The sequence below is a fragment of the Sinohyriopsis cumingii genome, chromosome 2 (genome assembly GCF_028554795.1).
Source record: "Sinohyriopsis cumingii isolate HCF-2022 chromosome 2, ASM2855479v2, whole genome shotgun sequence".
NCBI classification, from domain to species: Eukaryota; Metazoa; Mollusca; class Bivalvia; order Unionida; family Unionidae; genus Sinohyriopsis; species Sinohyriopsis cumingii.
The window spans coordinates 107,264,105-107,282,644 of NC_142962.1; the positions used below are offsets into that span (position 1 = coordinate 107,264,105).

The 18,540-nt window shown below is 33.6% G+C and overlaps 1 protein-coding gene and 2 long non-coding RNA genes across 3 annotated transcripts in view; 1 reads left to right on the forward strand and 2 right to left on the reverse strand.

Moving 5' to 3' along the window:
- LOC149805577 (vasodilator-stimulated phosphoprotein-like) overlaps window positions 1-18,533 on the reverse strand; it is a 119,177-nt gene extending 100,644 nt beyond the window's left edge. The window contains exon 1 of the mRNA XM_089950212.1: window positions 18,356-18,533. Coding sequence (XP_089806338.1) covers window positions 18,356-18,360 — 5 coding nt within the window. The 5' untranslated portion in view covers window positions 18,361-18,533. The remainder of the gene's footprint in view (window positions 1-18,355) is intronic.
- LOC149805578 (uncharacterized) lies at window positions 4,991-7,486 on the reverse strand. Its single transcript, XR_016419700.1, has 3 exons — window positions 7,349-7,486; window positions 6,616-6,724; window positions 4,991-5,769 (listed from the first exon to the last, which is right to left on the reverse strand). It is a non-coding gene; the product is annotated as an uncharacterized LOC149805578 (long non-coding RNA).
- Window positions 7,815-11,003, forward strand: LOC149805579 (uncharacterized). The gene is made up of 3 exons (XR_016419699.1): window positions 7,815-8,096; window positions 8,786-8,880; window positions 10,824-11,003. It is a non-coding gene; the product is annotated as an uncharacterized LOC149805579 (long non-coding RNA).
- Window positions 18,534-18,540: the final 7 nt, after the last annotated feature.

The window sequence follows — 18,540 nt, forward strand, 5'->3', positions numbered from 1 at the left end:
GTGAATTTTTTTCTCACACCAGAATAGGGTCAAGTTACGGAATATAGAGAAAAGTATGCACATATTGGATAAATTCTATAAATGATGATTGGAACTTTTCAGCCAAGTAGTATAAACACAAATTAAATATCTTCAACTTTCATTTTTCTATAATATAAACCACCAAATATGTTGTATGAACTTGTTTTGCAAAAGACTGTAATAATAGAAATGTTACTTTTGGAATCAAAATTTACTAGAGCACTCACTGAAATGACAACTTCTCATATGTTGTCATGGAAAAAACTATTAAGTCACAATACAGTAATATTTGTGACATTTTTGTGATGATGATTTAGTGGACTATGTAAATAAATCCTATAGTGATGTATTAATTAATCTATTTATCCATCCATCTACCTATTTATATCTAATCTGTGAATCCTTTGTTGGCAAGAGATTGTTTGTTTTTCTGTGTTAGTGGTACATAGATAGAAGATGACACTGGAAGAACTTGCTTTTATCAAGAATGTAACTGATAAACCTCTTAAGTAAATCAATACATCAAAATGTGAAAAACAACATTTCCATAAAGTTGTAAATGATTTTGTATCATCATATATGATGTATGTGTATTCCGATAAAACAGACGTCAACAACACTTGTTTTTTTTCACTTCCTACAACACTTTAAAACTGGTTTGAATGGTCTGACTTTTCAGGTACTCAATGAAAGTCAATTTTTTGAAAGATAAGCCATGAAAAAACTGACCCACACTGATTAATTCTAAGTTAATTTTTATCATGGTATAACACTATTCGACTTTCTATTCTGGACTTTGAGATTAATTTGTAAGTCATAAATACCCAACAGATTTTAAGTTCCACTAACACATTAACCCCTAGCAACGACTTTACGGGGCAGGAGGTAGTAGCCTACTGCCGAACTCTGTAGCGTCATGGTCATGCATGATACACTAACGTGGATGGTATTATAGAAGGTAGATAGATGTAGCTCTACAATGATACCAAATAATCTGGAATATCTAGTTGCACTACAAAATACAGATAGAAAAACCTCATTTTTTGGACCCGACTTTTAATTACGCAAAATTCACCAGTGGTCGGAATCCCATTTTGTGTCTGGACTTTAGACTTTTTGGTCTCAGATCTAAGGCAAACCGGTATGAACTGCAAACAGACAGATGAGCTTTGCAAAAAGTAGGATAAGATAGGCATTTGGAATAAAGAGTGGTCACCATACGAAAATAATGGCTCCGTTTAACAAGAAAAACACAAAAAACCAAGTCCAACTTTTACCCTTCTGCTCATGCGCGAGTCAAATAGCCAACGAAAAACGATGTTTCTAACACAACTAGGCAGTATGTTATTGAAAGATGACCGGGGATTTGGTGTTTTCGAGTCTATTCAGAAATAGCTTTCAAAATGTGTTTCCTACTCGATTTTCAGGCAAAAATGGCAAAAACCTCCAGGGGTTAATGTGTTAATGTTACACAGCGATCATGTTTAAGTTATACTGCCCAGTATTCAGTTTTAAGAGTAAGTGATACCAAATATTTCTTTGTTATGATAACTCGATTGCTGTGTACACATAAAACTGATGTCAAAGACAGACTGGTAACCTAACAAAAATGCAGAACCTATAAGGACATGATGGTGCAATGCATAATGTGAAATACTGCTCTCACTTGTCACCTGAAAATCTGGAGCTTGGTGTCAGATAGCGCTTCATTATTCTGGCTTTTAAATGTATACAATAAAGATAAGATTGGACAGTAACCATCTTTCCACCCTCAGGCATGTCAGTTAAAATATCACCCTAACAGAGTGTTGCTTTCCCATTCTGTGAGTTAAAAATTCGATGAGTATAGTAAAGTATTTGCAAATTGATCATATCCCCATATTGATTTTCAAAACAAACAAAAACTACAACAAAACAAAAGTTGTGAAAAAAACCTTTCATTTTATTCATCAATGTATAATTTCTAAACATTGTCACACTGTTTGCATTTTAACCAACCAGAAGAAATCAGACTGATCACTATCCTTTTCTGGTTCCTAGAACATTCAATTTTCAATAAACACTGTTGTTTGCAAGCAATATCTGCAATGTATAGTTTTATATTTTTAAAAGAACAAGAGTCTCTTGAAGGGAATGTTGCTTTATTGGCAAAGAAAATTCTGGGAATTCAAGATATGACCATTTCTTCCTTTAACTGTTGAGTGTTCAGACCATCTCAGACATTGTTCTGGGAGAACAAGATTTTCAAATTATCTGCTGTGGCACACATATTGGATATCAGAGTGATACAATTTTCATTTAGGACAAAACACACTCCATTTGAAGTCTTTTGGTGAAAATGCTATTTCATAATGATCACCCATTAAGGGGAGTAATAACAACATTATTTTTAAGACATTTGTTGCAGGAGCTATATTAAATGGACGCCTGCCAACAAGATATCATATGAAGACTACTGGCAGTGTTTCCCTTGTGTACACTTGTGCATCAGAGACAGACATCCCAAAATTTGGTGCACTTTTTGATGCCATGTGTATATTTAATGAAAAGGATTCACATACTGCATGATTTTGTTCAATCTCCAACAAAGAGGACATATGATGGAATTGTGTATGCTTTGAGTGTAGGCAATGTTATGATGAAACAGCTTCCCCATATCTCGTGAGCTCTTATTTTATTTCCTTCAGGCTGGCAACAAAAACCAGACAACAAACCTTGATGCTTTTCCAACAAGAAAGATGACATGCACTCATAATCACCAGCAAAAAAAGTGAAACAAGCAGAACATATCAAAGGAACTGTGGAGTGTAACTTCAATGAGAAATGGAGGAAAGAATTCCACTGGCTGGAGTATAGCATGTCCGTTGGGACGACCATCCTGACCTGTGTTCTGTGTGCAAAAGTGAATATCCTTTCATGGAAGGGTCCGAGAATTTACAAAAATCTGCCCTTGTTCACTATGATGCATCTGAAGAACACATTATTGGTCCAAAAAAAAGCATTATTTCACAACAAAGAAATCAGAAAGCTTGCAGAGAATAATGTGTTATTTGGATTACAAAGGGGATTATTGTATTTTTTTATTTAATGACTTGCATGTAATTTGTTGGTTTGTAACTTGCTGCAATAAGAGACTATTAAAAGTGTAAGTGCAACGTGCTAAAAGGAAAATGAACTATTAAACTCCATAACCTTTGGATAAATGTGCTCCAGGAAGAAGTAAAATAAAACTGACAAAACTAAACACTTCATCACAGTAGGAGTAAACTAGCTGGTTAAAAGTTTTGAGTATTCTGTAATGACATATAATGTTACGTGTAATGTGTTGGCTTACAACTGTGATACAAAATGAAGAATAGGACTATCAAAATTACAACCATATACTAAACGAAGACAGACAGAGAGCGGGAGGAAGCATTTAATGAAAGCTGTTTCTTATGTCCAGATGAAAAATTTATGGGCACAACTGAAATATTTCAGTAGATTCTTGACTCTCATATTTTTTACTTGATCCCCAGTTCTGAGACCAAGTTTTTTTTTTAACCCTGAAATTTACACCCCTAGTGGGTAGAATGACTGGTGAAACATCATAGGAAGTAATTAGCAAACAAACTCAATGTTGATTTGACCATCCTTTACGAGTATTAGCAAAAACAAGATTCCTGGCTGGCATTGTGGCCATATTGGAAGTCAGAGCAGCACCATTTTTATTTAGGACCAACCAGACATCATAGGAAGTCTTTTTATGGATAAGATCATCCTTGCAGGAGGAATAGTAATAAGAAGATTTTCAAAATGGTCAAGTAGACCAAGGGTGGGCAGTAATTTTTCCAAGTGGGGAGGCCACTCCACAAATTTTGGTAAGTTGTCAGGGGCTGCACCTTTCTACTATATTAATGAAATTATTTCACAATCTTTTGGATAAAGATACCATTACATTTTTTCAACAACAAAGTAAATACACTTATATACAAGATAATTAGGACACAATATTTTTCACAATTTTTACAGGCTGTAAAATTGAATACGTTTTAGAAAAAACTGAAATTTAAACGAACTATCTTGATATTATCTTTTTAAAAAAGTAAGCATACCCGGCTGTACTTTTTCCATCGTATACTCTGGAAAAGGATGGAATACGATGGAAAAACATGGAAAACCCTGGAAAACGATGGAAAAATGAAATATTCTGCAGAATTTAGCATGGAAAGCCTGGACATTGTGCATGGAAAATGCTGGACATGCCTGGAAAATGCTGGACATTTTGGACTTTGAAATTTTTCAGCATGGAAAACCCTGGAAAACGATGGACATTTTGGACTTTGATTTTTTTCAGCATGGAAAACCCTGGAAAATGATGGACATTTTGGACTCTGAATTTTTTTCAGCATGGAAAACCCTGGAAAAGCATGGACAGTTTAGACTTAGAATTTTTTGGATAAATTTCAGCATGGAAAACCCTGGAAAAGGATGGACAGTTTGGACTTAGAATTTTTGGGATAAATTTCAGCATGGAAAACCCTGGAAAAGAACTTAGTCAATTTTCAAGATTGGTACAGAGAATTATTTTGAATTACCTAAAGAAAGAGCAATCATGACTAAACTGCGCTGTAACACAGATTTTTGAACTTGAAACTAAACTATTATTTCAAACCTATGATAAATATATACTGAGAAATAGAGGACACAAGTCAAATAAACAAACTAAACCATACACACACACACACACTTGACCCCTGCTTTAAAAAAACAAACTACAAGTGTTGAAGTAGTACATCATTTATTGTATGTACCACATATGTAATTAAATGTTCATTATCAAAAGAACATCACTATACAAAAATGTTGGTGTAACACAAACTATACATGTATGAAAAGATATCCTGAAAAATGTGTTAAATCCTGACCAGAAAATATCTGGTGCATATAAAATCATAAATATGTCCAAATCTGTTCACCACATGAGCTTGACACTAGTGTATAAGTATGAAATTCTGCTGTGCAGTGGTGAAAGCCATTTTAGTCCTTTTCATGATGATTGGGGAGAACAGTACCATAAATGACATTTCTAATTTCAACAACAATAATAGGTTCTCGAAGACACTTGATCCTATTTTTGATGATGAAAGGAAGTCTTCTTTCTTGTCAGAGCCAACTTCATTCCAAAGAGATGTTTGCTCATAATTATTAGTTATGTACACCTGTACAGCCCCCAGTTTCACACATTTCTTCTTTATCGGAGTACAATTTTTTGCAGATCTCACAATAAAAATTGTATTTGAGATACTCCTTACTGAATTCACATTTTTCCTTCAAATCTTTGACAATTGTCAATCCTGTGTTTGCTGAAGGAAGATGCAACTGAATTAAGTCCAAAAAGTCACATATTTAGCATCTGACAAATTATGTCTTGTTGGCAAAGCCCCAAGGACAATAACATGTTCAGACTTTGTGATTTCACTACAATATATATCTTGTTATGGGGCTATGACATAAAGTGGGGGATCTGTGACATGGGATGGGTAAGACTGAGTTGCTTCATTCACCTGATGATACTCTTCATCGTCTGAACTTGATTAAAACTCTATACTTTCTTCTGAGTCAGATGAAAAACTCATGTCACTGTCACCATATCTAGTTGGTTCATCTGTTGATATTCTCATTATATTTGAAGATTAGTATTACGTACTGTCACCAATTTCATAATATCCAAGACCAACAGAACTGGATTCACCTAGATCAACAACACTGTAATGAGAAATACAAATTTTAGTGAACATGTATAATTCATATTAAAATCTTAACATTCAAACATTATTGTTTTGTTGTGGGAATTGAATATGTACAGTTAATATTACACTGTTACAGTAGTTTAGTTTGACAAATCCAATGTTAATGCATGCATCATTTAAACATGGGTAATGCAAATATGATACACAATGAATGCATGTAAATGACAAGTAATTTATACACAATAATATACTCCATCATACAAAGTACATGTGATACAACATACACTTCATAAATGTATGTGATGTTTTCAGAAAAACAACTCAAGTTTCATAACGTTTTAGGGCATTATAAGAAAAATGAAAGTAAAAATTATATTTAACATTTTAAATAATTAAAAACTGAAGTATGACAATGCATAACAATAAATTATTATATCTTGTTCTGCAAGAATCAATACTGATCAGATATTTCCTGGAATTTCTGTAATTGGCTGATTTGGTTAAATATGGTGTACATTGTGCACATATTGTGTATGGTGTGTTGGATAACCCATACAGAGTGAATGTTCTGTTCAAACACGTACATTGAATATTCTGTTTGTAAATACTGAATGATTTCACCATATACTCAGAATTTGTTGAACTCTGAAAATTCCACTTAGTGTTGTACAGTGAAATTTGTTTATTCCTTAAATTATTGATATGGTAATGAAACTGTGTTTAAGATATGAACCATGTTAAGCTGTGAATGTACTAGGTAAGAACAAATGTATAAAGAATAATGCTTATCTTCATACAAATAAACATTGTTGTGGGAGACAGCTGCAGACATTATTTAAAATGTAAAAAAACTCTCTATTACTCCTGGAATTATCATTGTTTTCTCTTCCTCCAGTACATGGTGCTTTTAGGAATGGACTTTGTGGAATTAACTTCAAGCCGCTTATATATTTTGTCCTGAACACCAGTACCTGTAATACACAAACAGCAATAAAATGTTTACAGACTGTACAGTCAGACTGATTAAAACATTAACATATCGTTCAAAAATCATCTTCATGGTAAAACTTGTGTACATTTTAATCTTGCTAAGATTAATGTGAAATTTTTCAAAATTTCTTTTTCCAGGACTTAAAGTTACTTAAGTTATGATTTTACTTATATATGTAGCAGTCTGAAAATTTAGCAGTAACCTAAAGACCTTTTCGGACTAGATCTATAAATACTCAAGAAATTCACAACTTTATCATAATACCAGAACAAACCCTGTTTGGGCTTACATGTATCACTGGAGTTAACATTTCCAAGACTGACAATTACAAGGTTATGGCTGTTAAAATAAAATTCCACAAATTAGGTTGCTTTGAAAGTTATATATACATATATATTGAAAAACAAAAATACCTACTCTAATTTTAAAACTGGTGCAAAAGGAAACTTGTTTTTGACGTTGTATATCTTTTCACATTTATTTAAATACTTGCTTACAATTTAATTATCAGTCATACATATATAGTGTTGGGCGGTTAATCATATAGTCAGTTTATACTTGGGCAAACGAGATAAAGTCGAGACTCCGTTTATTTCATACTCACCTATAATATTTGGGTGTCCAATTTGTGTTGTCTTTCCATTTGTGTTCCACACCTCGACACGATATTGCCTCTTGGTCGTAAACTTTGTCTTCTAAAACCACTTTACTGTAAACCAATCATTCCCCAACATATCCAAATCACGGCGTTGGTATCCGATGTATAGATATTAACTCTTTAGATAAATCATAAATCAAAAGAGAACAAAATGTCTGATTTTTCTGTCAAGTATTCGCCTTCACGTATCGGAGTCACGTTTTTGTCACGCAGAAGTAGCCGAGGTTGTTCCGTATGATGATGGCTGATGAAGCTGACTATGATGGGATATAAAATTATGTACTTATTTTTTTTAACCAATTACTACATTGAAAAAGCCGGCATATTTCGATTTCATGTGTTAGAACCAAATTTTCTGTAAAAAGAAAAAACAAAAAAAAAAATAAAAACCGTTTCTGTAAAGTTTGGTTCCAAATTTGGCACCGTAAAACGCTTTGGATAACCAGTCTAGAATTTGGGCGCAATTTTCGATTGGAGTGTCATTGAAATTGTAAAATATAAAATATCCCAGGATTTTAAGATGACCACTGAACCAGAAATATCACTGGTTATATGGGTGAATGAGGCATAATCTGTATGGCTAATGTACACTCGCCACGAAAAGAAATGAAGGAATATCGCACGGGAGAGAAAGTGATGGCGGTTTGTCGTGGATTCAAGGGATACCATGAGTGTATTATTGCGAAAATAGCAGGTAAGTCATTACTCAGTCCAGTTGTAGCAAAATTATTTGCACGGCCGCCAAGTACCTTAGCTGCGAAAGACTTAACGTGACGTAAATTTACGGAAAGCTATTACGAAATATATCCTATGGAACAATTTCTTTTTTTATGCTGTTTGAAGACTGATAAATTAAACGTCAAACTTGTAAGGATATTGAAAGGTATGTGTTATGTTTTAAGCTTTGTTTACATAACTGGCAACATTTTTTACTTATCCTAATGCACAATGACCAGTCATCTCGTGTCTGTCTTTCAAAAAAGTTGGTACGTGCCGGCCTTGCGAATATATATTTCCAAATTGTAAATTTCACTTTAAATTTTATTCACCCTTGATATTATTAATGATCTGACTGGTATTTGTATTTTTTACATTTTCGTTATTATTTTCCAGACAGTGTGCTATTTGTAGCAATAAGTTATATTTGTTTTAATTAATTTTAGACTGTGACTCGGAAATATACCGGTAGATCTCTTTTCCAATTAATCTTCAATTCAGATTATGGCTTGTTTCTGTCTATCCAATTTATATTCAGCCATTTCAGTAATATTTAATAGTAACTTATTGTATAATTAATAAGAATGTACAGTTGTAAACTGTTGGAAATGATTATCAATTTTCCTCACCAAAAATACTTGTTTAGTTTGTGTCCTTTAATTTCAGAAAAAAGTGGCAAGGCACAGTTATGTAAACAACTTGATGGCGACAGCTTCATTGAAATTCTTCGATCTTTTAATTTTGAATTAAGCAAGCGAGAGGTAATACCACATTTGTTTCAAATTCAAATGTCTAGAACATTAGCTGTAACCTGGAGTTGTGTATATAGATAAGTAAATATATCAGAAACTTAGTGCATATGAATCATCATGGTGAAAATTTGGATTAAATTTTTTTTCACACCCAGCATGAGGCAGAAATATGTCAGATTTTGGATTTTAACAAAGCTGCTAGATAAATATTCAGAATGTTGTACAGCTCTGTTGAATATATTGGCAAGACACTAACTGGGGCAAGAGCCAATAATAAGCACACACAAGGCCACCTCTCCAAAACCAGTCCAGAATTCAAATAATTTATGGTATATTTTAAATTATTAACCATGCATTTTAAACTTTGTTAACCTATGACAAAATATATGCCAAATTGTAACAAAATTTTTTTATGAACTAAGGCTGGAACATTATTATGAAATTTAAACGTATCCACAACTACTACTTGAAACATTATAGTGTAGACAGGCAATATTCAAATGGACAATGTAAATCTACTTTCAGTTTAAATGGTATAATCACAACTGCATGTATATGGTAGCCAGTTTGTGTGTGCGTGATTCAGATGTTTAGTAACGTAGCTTTAACAAATGTTTAGTCACATCGCTACGATGTCTGCAGTGTGGCAATTTATAGTGATGTCTAGCACTGGGATATCATGCCACAGACGTGTAGCATAATGTCTTCTACCCAGTCACATTATCTTGACACCAGGTTGACCAGTCCTAACACTAACCTTTTAACCGTTTACCTTATAGAGCATAATTACAAAGTGCAGCATGCTATAAATAGAGCACCTGTTACCTATACGACTCCATACGCATAGGCCTGCCTGTTAACTGTTCAGCATTGTAGTGTATTTTATGTTAAACAGCAATTGTAACCATTTTACATTTTTGGTACACATCTATTATGTGTGGAAAAATTTAAGATTAAAAGTCTGATTGTTATAGCTGCGTAAATTTTTTTCACTGAAGAATTTTTTACGTGCTTTAAAATCTTGAGAGGACTCATTCACCGTCATGTCAGTGAGGCCGCGTGACCAATCGTAGCTGCCATTTCTCATACTTGAAATTTACAATTTGTCGTCTGCATCTACATCACTAAGTCATCTGAATTTGATAATTTATGAAAACTAATTGCTGCCTGCAACAATATCAGAGCCTTTACCTAAGTTATTGAATCTTTCGTAGTTCTGATTCTAATCGTGAAAACTTCCTAAGTACTGAATGAAATCCGCGACCTCCATTTTGGAGAGTGGAGATTATGACCCAGTTACTTTAAATAGCAGATATCGACCAGGGCATAAACAGTGACCACGTGATCCGATGTAATTGTCATTCACAGAAATGAATGTAGTATCTAAATGGGGGTTTTCCCTGAAGGTGGCGCTATGAAAACCAGCTTAAAATGGCTGATGTTTACAGCAGGCGTCAAAAGGCGCTTCCACGTGAATGGAGTAGAGGCGTCAAAAGACGCTTGCATGAGGTAAAGGGTTAATGCTGAGCACCAGGCAAGGCAGCTAATAGTACCATTTTTTTAATAAGTCTTTGGTATGACTCGGTTAAGGGTTCAAACCTGTGACCTCTCACACCCGTAGCAGGCGCTCTAACCACTTAGACTTAGGCCACAGGAGCAGTTAGGTAGCCAGTTTAATTTATGATGGAAACCACAGGTTTTTAAGCCTATCAGGTTAGTCATCAAGCCAAGTGCCTCATTACAATTACCAACCTCAGGTATTGTAAAAGTACTGTAATTGCATGAAATGTTTCAGGCATAACTCTCATTCTCTCACTCCCCTCTCTCTCTCTCTCTCTCTCTCTCTCTATATATATATATATATATATATATATATATATATATATGGGATTGAAATAAATTTGAAATCTTGCTTGATTCTATTCATTAATATACAATGATTTGTATTTCAGAAATCATGAAGGAGAAGTATAACATTGGGGAGGTGATGGTGAGATAGAAGCTTTGCGATTTGGTTAAACCATCAAGAGTACCATCACTTCCACAGACTCCATTGGTGACAACAGAAAAATAAGAAATGTGGTGAATGAACTATGAAACAACACGTGTAAAAAAAATATTTTAAATTTTTTTAATTAAAATTGAGATAGAAATTAACGTGAATTTGTGTTATTTTGTTGTTAAGATTGCTTCAGAATAAATTCAAACTATAACTAGAGTAAGAGAACATATTTTTAGAAACTTGGATGATGTTAAGGAGCCAGTAATCTGGATTTTATGACACACCAGTAGAAGTGTAGCGATATTTGTGACAACTTAAGCCATGTTGTCTACTGAATACTAGTGCACAACCTATTAAGCTACGAGTGACAAGTATAGTTTTTAATTTTTGTTTCCTTGTTTAAAAGTTACTAAACATCACAGTCAATACAAGGAGTTGGTTGGGGTAATTTGGATCATGTTCTTCATGAAATTATCATCAAATAAAAGTTGTATCACTGTTAAAAATCTCGTTTTCATAAAATATTTCAACAATTTTCAGCTAAATTTTAGTGTTGTCCAGGGTTTTCCAGCCTACCCTGGATAAAGACTGGAATATTAGTCCAAATGCTCCAGCATTTTCCATGCTAGAATTGTCCAGGGTTTTCCATCGTTTTCCATGCTAGAATTGTCCAGGGTTTTCCAGCCTACCCTGGACATAGCCTGGAATATAGTCCAAATACTCCAGCGTTTTCCATGCTAGAATTTTCCAGCGTTTTCCATGCAAGAATTGTCCAGGGTTTTCCAGCCTACCCTGGACAGAGGCTGGAATATTAGTCCAAATACTCCAGCGTTTTCCATGCTAGAATTTTCCAGCGTTTTCCATGCTAGAATTGTCCAGGGTTTTCCAGCCTACCCTGGACATAGGCTGGAATATTAGTCCAAATACTCCAGCGTTTTCCATGCTAGAATTTTCCAGCGTTTTCCATGCTAGAATTGTCCAGGGTTTTCCAGCCTACCCTGGACATAGGTGGAATATTAGTCCAAATACTCCAGCGTTTTCCATGCTAGAATTTTCCAACGTTTTCCATGCTAGAATTGTCCAGGGTTTTCCAGCCTACCCTGGACATAGGCTGGAATATTAGTCCAAATACTCCAGCGTTTTCCATGCTAGAATTGTCCAGCGTTTTCCATGCAAGAATTGTTCAGGGTTTTCCAGCCTACCCTGGACAGAGGCTGGAATATTAGTCCAAATACTCCAGCGTTTTCCATGCTAGAATTTTCCAGCGTTTTCCATCGTTTTTCATGGAATATGATGGACATTCTACAGCCGGGTACTCCGCAACATACATAGATATGAATGAAAATGCAAACTGACATCTTGCACATTCTAAAAATATATTTATACATTTAACTTTTATGCTAAAAATTCCATACACCTTCACGAAAATATTATCAATTTAAGTGTTCTAGTCAATTATCAATATTGATTTATGAAACAATAATACTTAATATAAATATATATTCAAACAGACCTGTACACATTTTTCCAAGATTGGTAATACCTTTCATGAGATATTATAACAAATATATTTACTTTTAGTCTTCAAGTTGTAGCACTGCTGCACATTAGACAAACATGATTGTACATGGCCTTATAAAATGTAGATGTACTTGTTACAAATTAGTAACAAAAGTAGGGGTGGGGCATATTCCTTGAGTATAATAATCCAACTTTGATAGGGATAATTCAAAAGGCTTTCGTGTAATCATCTTGCAATGGATACTTGTTTCGTTTTTAACATCAATTAGACAATCTGTAATTTTCTTAACCGGCAAAAAAGGTAGAAAATTAAAGACTCTTAATACAGAGCAGCCAACCCTGATGAGTCCATCTCAGTAAGGCAGTTGATTTTTTTCCCGTTAAGTTTGACATGTTTTGAGTAAAGTGTAACAAAATACCATAAACTGTTATTGTAAAGCTGGAAAACGTAATTAAAAAGCTTGGTATTCAAAACATGCAGCGACGATAAACATTATGTTCAACTGAAAAGTTTGTAAAGTACATGTAGACGATATTTACCACTAGTACAGTTGCACAAATTTTAGTTCCAAACCCTATGGAGCTCAATGACTTGTTGCTATCTCTCAACTTGATGTAATTCTTGAAATTCTTTCTTCCATTCCACATGATGACGGTAATCATATTTCCCGCCATAAGTCATACTCAAATTGGCACATAATGTCCAATAAACATAATTGTGTCCCTTCTAGCTTTTATTCACAAGATTCTGAATATTCCTTTTTATATTTCTGTGATGACTATTAACACATTTCAAGAGGCTTATTTCCCCTTTTGTCTTAAACATGCATCGCCTGCTGGACACCATTTTTAAAAAAATTCTATGATCAACAGTGTGATCATGCAGACGATTTGCATAAACAAATAGCTGCAGTTTAAAGCATCTGATGTGCTGCTGTAAAGTTAGTCTGGTTCCCTGACCAATTTCACTACTTCTAATAGGAAACCAGGATCCAAATCAAACAAAGATGAAAAAAAAATCCGGATCTTTTGGCAATGATCATTTTTTCATAGTGTTTGCCTGTATGCCATAAGTTCATATTTTAATGGTAAATTTCATAAGACTTACGGCAAAATCATAACAGTTGGCAGTTCTGTTAATACCCATAACATGTGTTTCATTAAGGTTTTCATGGATGTACTTCAAAGGGCCTATTGTAATTGTTTTTACATCTTTAAATTTACACTTTCTTCAAATTTGTTTCTGAGTAATATGTGTCAAGCGTAGGCCTATATAACCATAAAAAAAAAACGAATGTATGTTTATTATTTCTGATTTAGCTTTTGTTTAACTTTTGTACTTCATGGTTTGTCGATCCTGATTTCATTTAATAATTTTAGAATTTAAGAATAATAGCATTATAGAGCTATAGTGTGTGTCTGTATCTTGAAGTTCAATGCAGTAAGGAGGTGATGATTCTTTAACAGGCCATGAATAGTGACTAGTTCCACCATTGGCAACACAGGACATGTGGAACTAAGAATAACTCATAATTTTGTTACCCGAATATTTGTTTTTAGTATCTCATGAAAATAATACCTACCATTAGAGACAAATAATTCAAACAAAACTATCTTTTATTTTGCAGTAGATATTGAAAAAAGGGATTACACAAAAAATAGTAGAAGCAATGTTTTATTGCTTGATGAACAACTTTTCTTCATGTACGAAATATATTTTATTATGATTATGGTCTTAAAATAAGTAACTGAAAAGAGCAAACACCAACAAGTTTTGTAAAATTCAACAAATAATCTACTCTCCTATTATACAAAATAAAAATATACAAAGAACTTATTGTATTTTGAATTAAAACCCCAAACAAACCAAGCATTTTTAACAAGAGTCCTACTGAATAAAGTTCTGAATACATTTAGCTGAAGAACTGACTTAGTTTCAGAATCATGCCACAAACACCACAAAATAACTATTTATGTATCTCTTATTTACAATTACAAAAAACCATTTGGGCATTACAAATAGACAGCTGTTGCTACAGTATACAATTAAGACTGAATGTTCAAAACATCAGCAACCAAATCAGTTTTGTGTGTGTCTTAACACATTAACCCCTGGAGGTTTTTGCCATTTTTGCCTGGAAATTGAGTAGGAAACATATTTTGAAAGCTATTTCTGAATATACTCGAAAACACCAAATCCCCGGTCATCTTTCAATAACATACTGCCTAGTTGTGTTAGAAACATCGTTTTTCGTTGGCTATTTGACTCGCGCATGAGCTGAAGGGTAAAAGTTGGACTTGTTTTTTGTGTTTTTTTTGCTAAACGGAACCATTATTTTCGTATGGAGACCACTCTTTATTCCAAATGCCTATCTTATCCTACTTTTTGCAAAGACTCATCTGTCTGTTTGCAGTTCATACCGGTTTGCCTTAGATCTGAGACCAAAAAGTCTAAAATCCAGACACAAAATGGGATTCTGACCACTGGCGAATTTTGCATTAAAAAAAGTCGGGTCCAAAAAATGAGGTTTTTCTATCTGTATTTTGTAGTGCAACTAGATATTCCAGATTATTTGGTATCATTGTAGAGCTACATCTATCTACCTTTCTATAATACCATCCACTTTAGTGTATCATGCATGACCATGACGCTACAGAGCTCGGCAGTAGGCTCCTACCTCCTGCCCCGTAAAGTTGTCGCTAGGGGTTAATGTGTTAAGGCCTTTGGAGTTGATCAAACTATTCCTTATATTGATCAATGATCACAAATTTGATACTTTCATATCAGTTGTGTCAGTGTGTGTGTGTGTGTGTGTGTGTGAGGGAAAGAGAGTGATTCTCAGTATTTTGTCATTGTTTAGTTGCTGAAATATAAAGCTCTTAACTGTTATTTTTATTGCTTGTTTTTATTTTCCAAGCTGATGTATACATGTCTTCATGTGTGCATGCAAAAACTGAAAGCTTGTCAGTACCAGTCAACATCGTCAATCATATTTGCTGTTTTCTTCCAATCAAATTAGAAATGAACAGACTAATTGCCAGTCTTAATTATGGTACAAATTATCTTTATTTCTGTGTAAGCAGCAAATTTATTTTAAAAAATCTACATATGTTCATGGACACTGTTTATTTCTGTAGACATGTATCCATTTGTGAGTGTATAAATTCTTGTTGTGAAGGAATTTCCTATTTATGCACAAGAAATGGCATTTCTGGAATGTTTCAGACCTGAATTTATTTTACTTCCTTATCCATAATTTAATCAAACATTATACAGACTGTGTACTTGTATTCAGGCATTGCATGTTATCATGTCAATCTGAAATCTACATCATTTGATCACATGTTTCTTTTAAAGTACCAGAGTTTGGTAATATGATACTTCTAACAAAAAGATTACTATATTACATTTATTGATATTCATAATTGATCGACTAAATGTTCCTAATCATTTAATATAGAATGTATTGATATATTGATAAAAAAGTTAAAATCAGGGAAATAAATGTATAAATATGAAAAGAATTTCTTCAAATCCAAAATATAGCACTATTTGATGATATTTACCGAAGAATATATGAACTTTTGAGATACAAGACCTCTATTGGTCTGAAAATGGGATTATGATGATTTCTGATCGATTAGGTTAGTAATGATGTTGAAAAAAATAATGGAAGAATGAGTGGGAATACACAATGGAATTAATACATTTGTATTAATTTGTCTATTGTTTTAATACTATTCTGCTTTGATTTTGTTTTGGAAAACCATCTGATATAACAAAATGATCCCTGTCTTGACAATAAATACATATCCAATCTGATATTGTCATTTTGTGTTGTATATCACCATGTCGGGTAATTCTGCACAACGATACAACATTTCTGTAAACAATGGATCATGTGTTGTTTACGGTTGAAAATCCAAATTGTATCAAGAAAGAATGATCATTCTTTAATTGAGGAAAGTGATATTCATAAAGTATATAAAAATATCTCACATTTCTACTCTAAATGCATGTGAAAAATGTGTTTTCTAATGTCAACATGAAGACCCACTCAATGACCAAGAAGAACTTGTAATCTAGAAAAATCGAATTAATATGTATCTTTTAGAATCATTCAAATAAATACATTTAAAAGATGGAAATGTTTACCTTAGAACAATGCTGCATTTTAATAAAAATTTTTGATTTTGCAAGAAACTGTCCCACACCTACTTAATCGTCTGCTATCCAGCATGTAAACTTGCCGCTAGAACAGGATTCTCAAGACACTCCCCAGCGCATAGTTTGTTTCTTAATTCTTTAATAATTTTTTCCCCATAAATGAGATATTGTAAACACATTACATCCTATTCATTGTTGTTGCTCTTCCACATAATAGCTTATTTTTATAAAATTTTGAGCTTTAACTATTGTTTTTTACAGTATCGGTTTAGTCTGCTTAATATCTCATGTCAAGTATTGGCATTGTTACAAACCTGACCTCCCGAGTGGCAGAGTGGTGTAAAGCACTCTCCGTTACGGATCACTGCCATCTCACCTCTGCCTGTGCCAGTTTGAGTCTCAGATTCAGCCAATGTGGATATGTGAGGAAGCTTGCCAGAAGCTTATTGTGGGTTGGTGGTTCTTTCCGGAGTTTTCCCGGGTTTTTCCTCCACCATTACCACTGGCCACCATGTATAGCCTATCATGTGCTGAAAAAATGGTGTTAAACCCCACAACAACAACAACAAACCTGACCTAATTACTCGACTGAAATGCAGACAGAAAGAGTCCAATGTAATATATTTCATCTCCATAGCCCGATGCATAAACATTACATCTTTCAAAGCCATGTGCAGAATAGTCTGAAATATCATGAGTCATGAAAACACGGGTGGTATACTGTGTATCCAAAAATTAATATTATTTTGAAATGAATATTCTGGTGACAACTGCCTCTTTTCAAATGGTATGCATTGCAGCATTTTATTTTCATCAAAATGTCAAATTCGGTATGCGTTTTGTGCCAATATTGATGACAGAAATCTTAGATGCACAGAAAAGCCAGACAACAGTGTAAGCATGTTATAATGCACAAGTGCCACATGCTGCATAGTTTTAAGCAAATGAAATGCACTCTCTCTTATAAAACTGGTATAAAAAAACAAAATACCAGTAAATGCTAGAAAGGAAAAGGAAACCTCTCTTATTTCATACTTTACACATAATATATCCCAAATTGCAAAAAGATCATTATTCTACATGGTTCTGTTACCAAAAGCTAAAATTTTGAACTATACAGTACAAATTATATAAAAACTGTATTTATCCCATACTGAGTATCTAGTTTTTTTTATATATATAAGAAAACAAACTTTTTATGGGTTAAAACTAATGTCATAATTGTATTGTTAAGAAGGAGGGGCCAAATTATCTTTCAAGCTGGGCCAAATGGTCTTATTTTTGGACCAAGCTGGGCCGAACTGGCTTTGGGCCGAATATATATATATATATATATATATATATATATATATATATATATATATATATATATATATATATATATATATATATTATTTTTATTTATTGATCCACAATGCATGGAACTTCATCAGCTTTTTAGTGTCACCTATCATAGCTAAAGAGATAAACTGAAAACAGAAAATGACATCTGCATGGGTATTTCCTCTTCCAGTTATTGACTGTATGTACACTTTTCGACCACTTATTTCCAATGTAAACTGGAAGCAATAAGACGAGTCCAAAGGTACCGTGACAAGAAACATAATTTGTGGATGTCTGATTACGATGGGCATTCTCGTACGACCTTTTACATGGACAGGCAATCCATATATTAATAATAAATGATCCTCGACTTAAGAAAGTCAGGATATAAGCAAACATCCAATAATATAATTGAATTGAGCGCTGACAGTAAAGCATCTGAAATGAAGAAAAACATTAAGTATACATACGTCATTTTCAATAATTCTCTTGTCTACAGCTTCTAATATTCGTCCTTTCTTCCTTCACAGTCACGAGCTTTATCTTCTCCTGCGTTAAAGATGACAGATAATACTCAGAAAAGGCAATGCTGACCTAGATTCATTGTCTTCCGCATTGATGTCCCGTCGTTGACGCCATTTTTCTATACATTAGG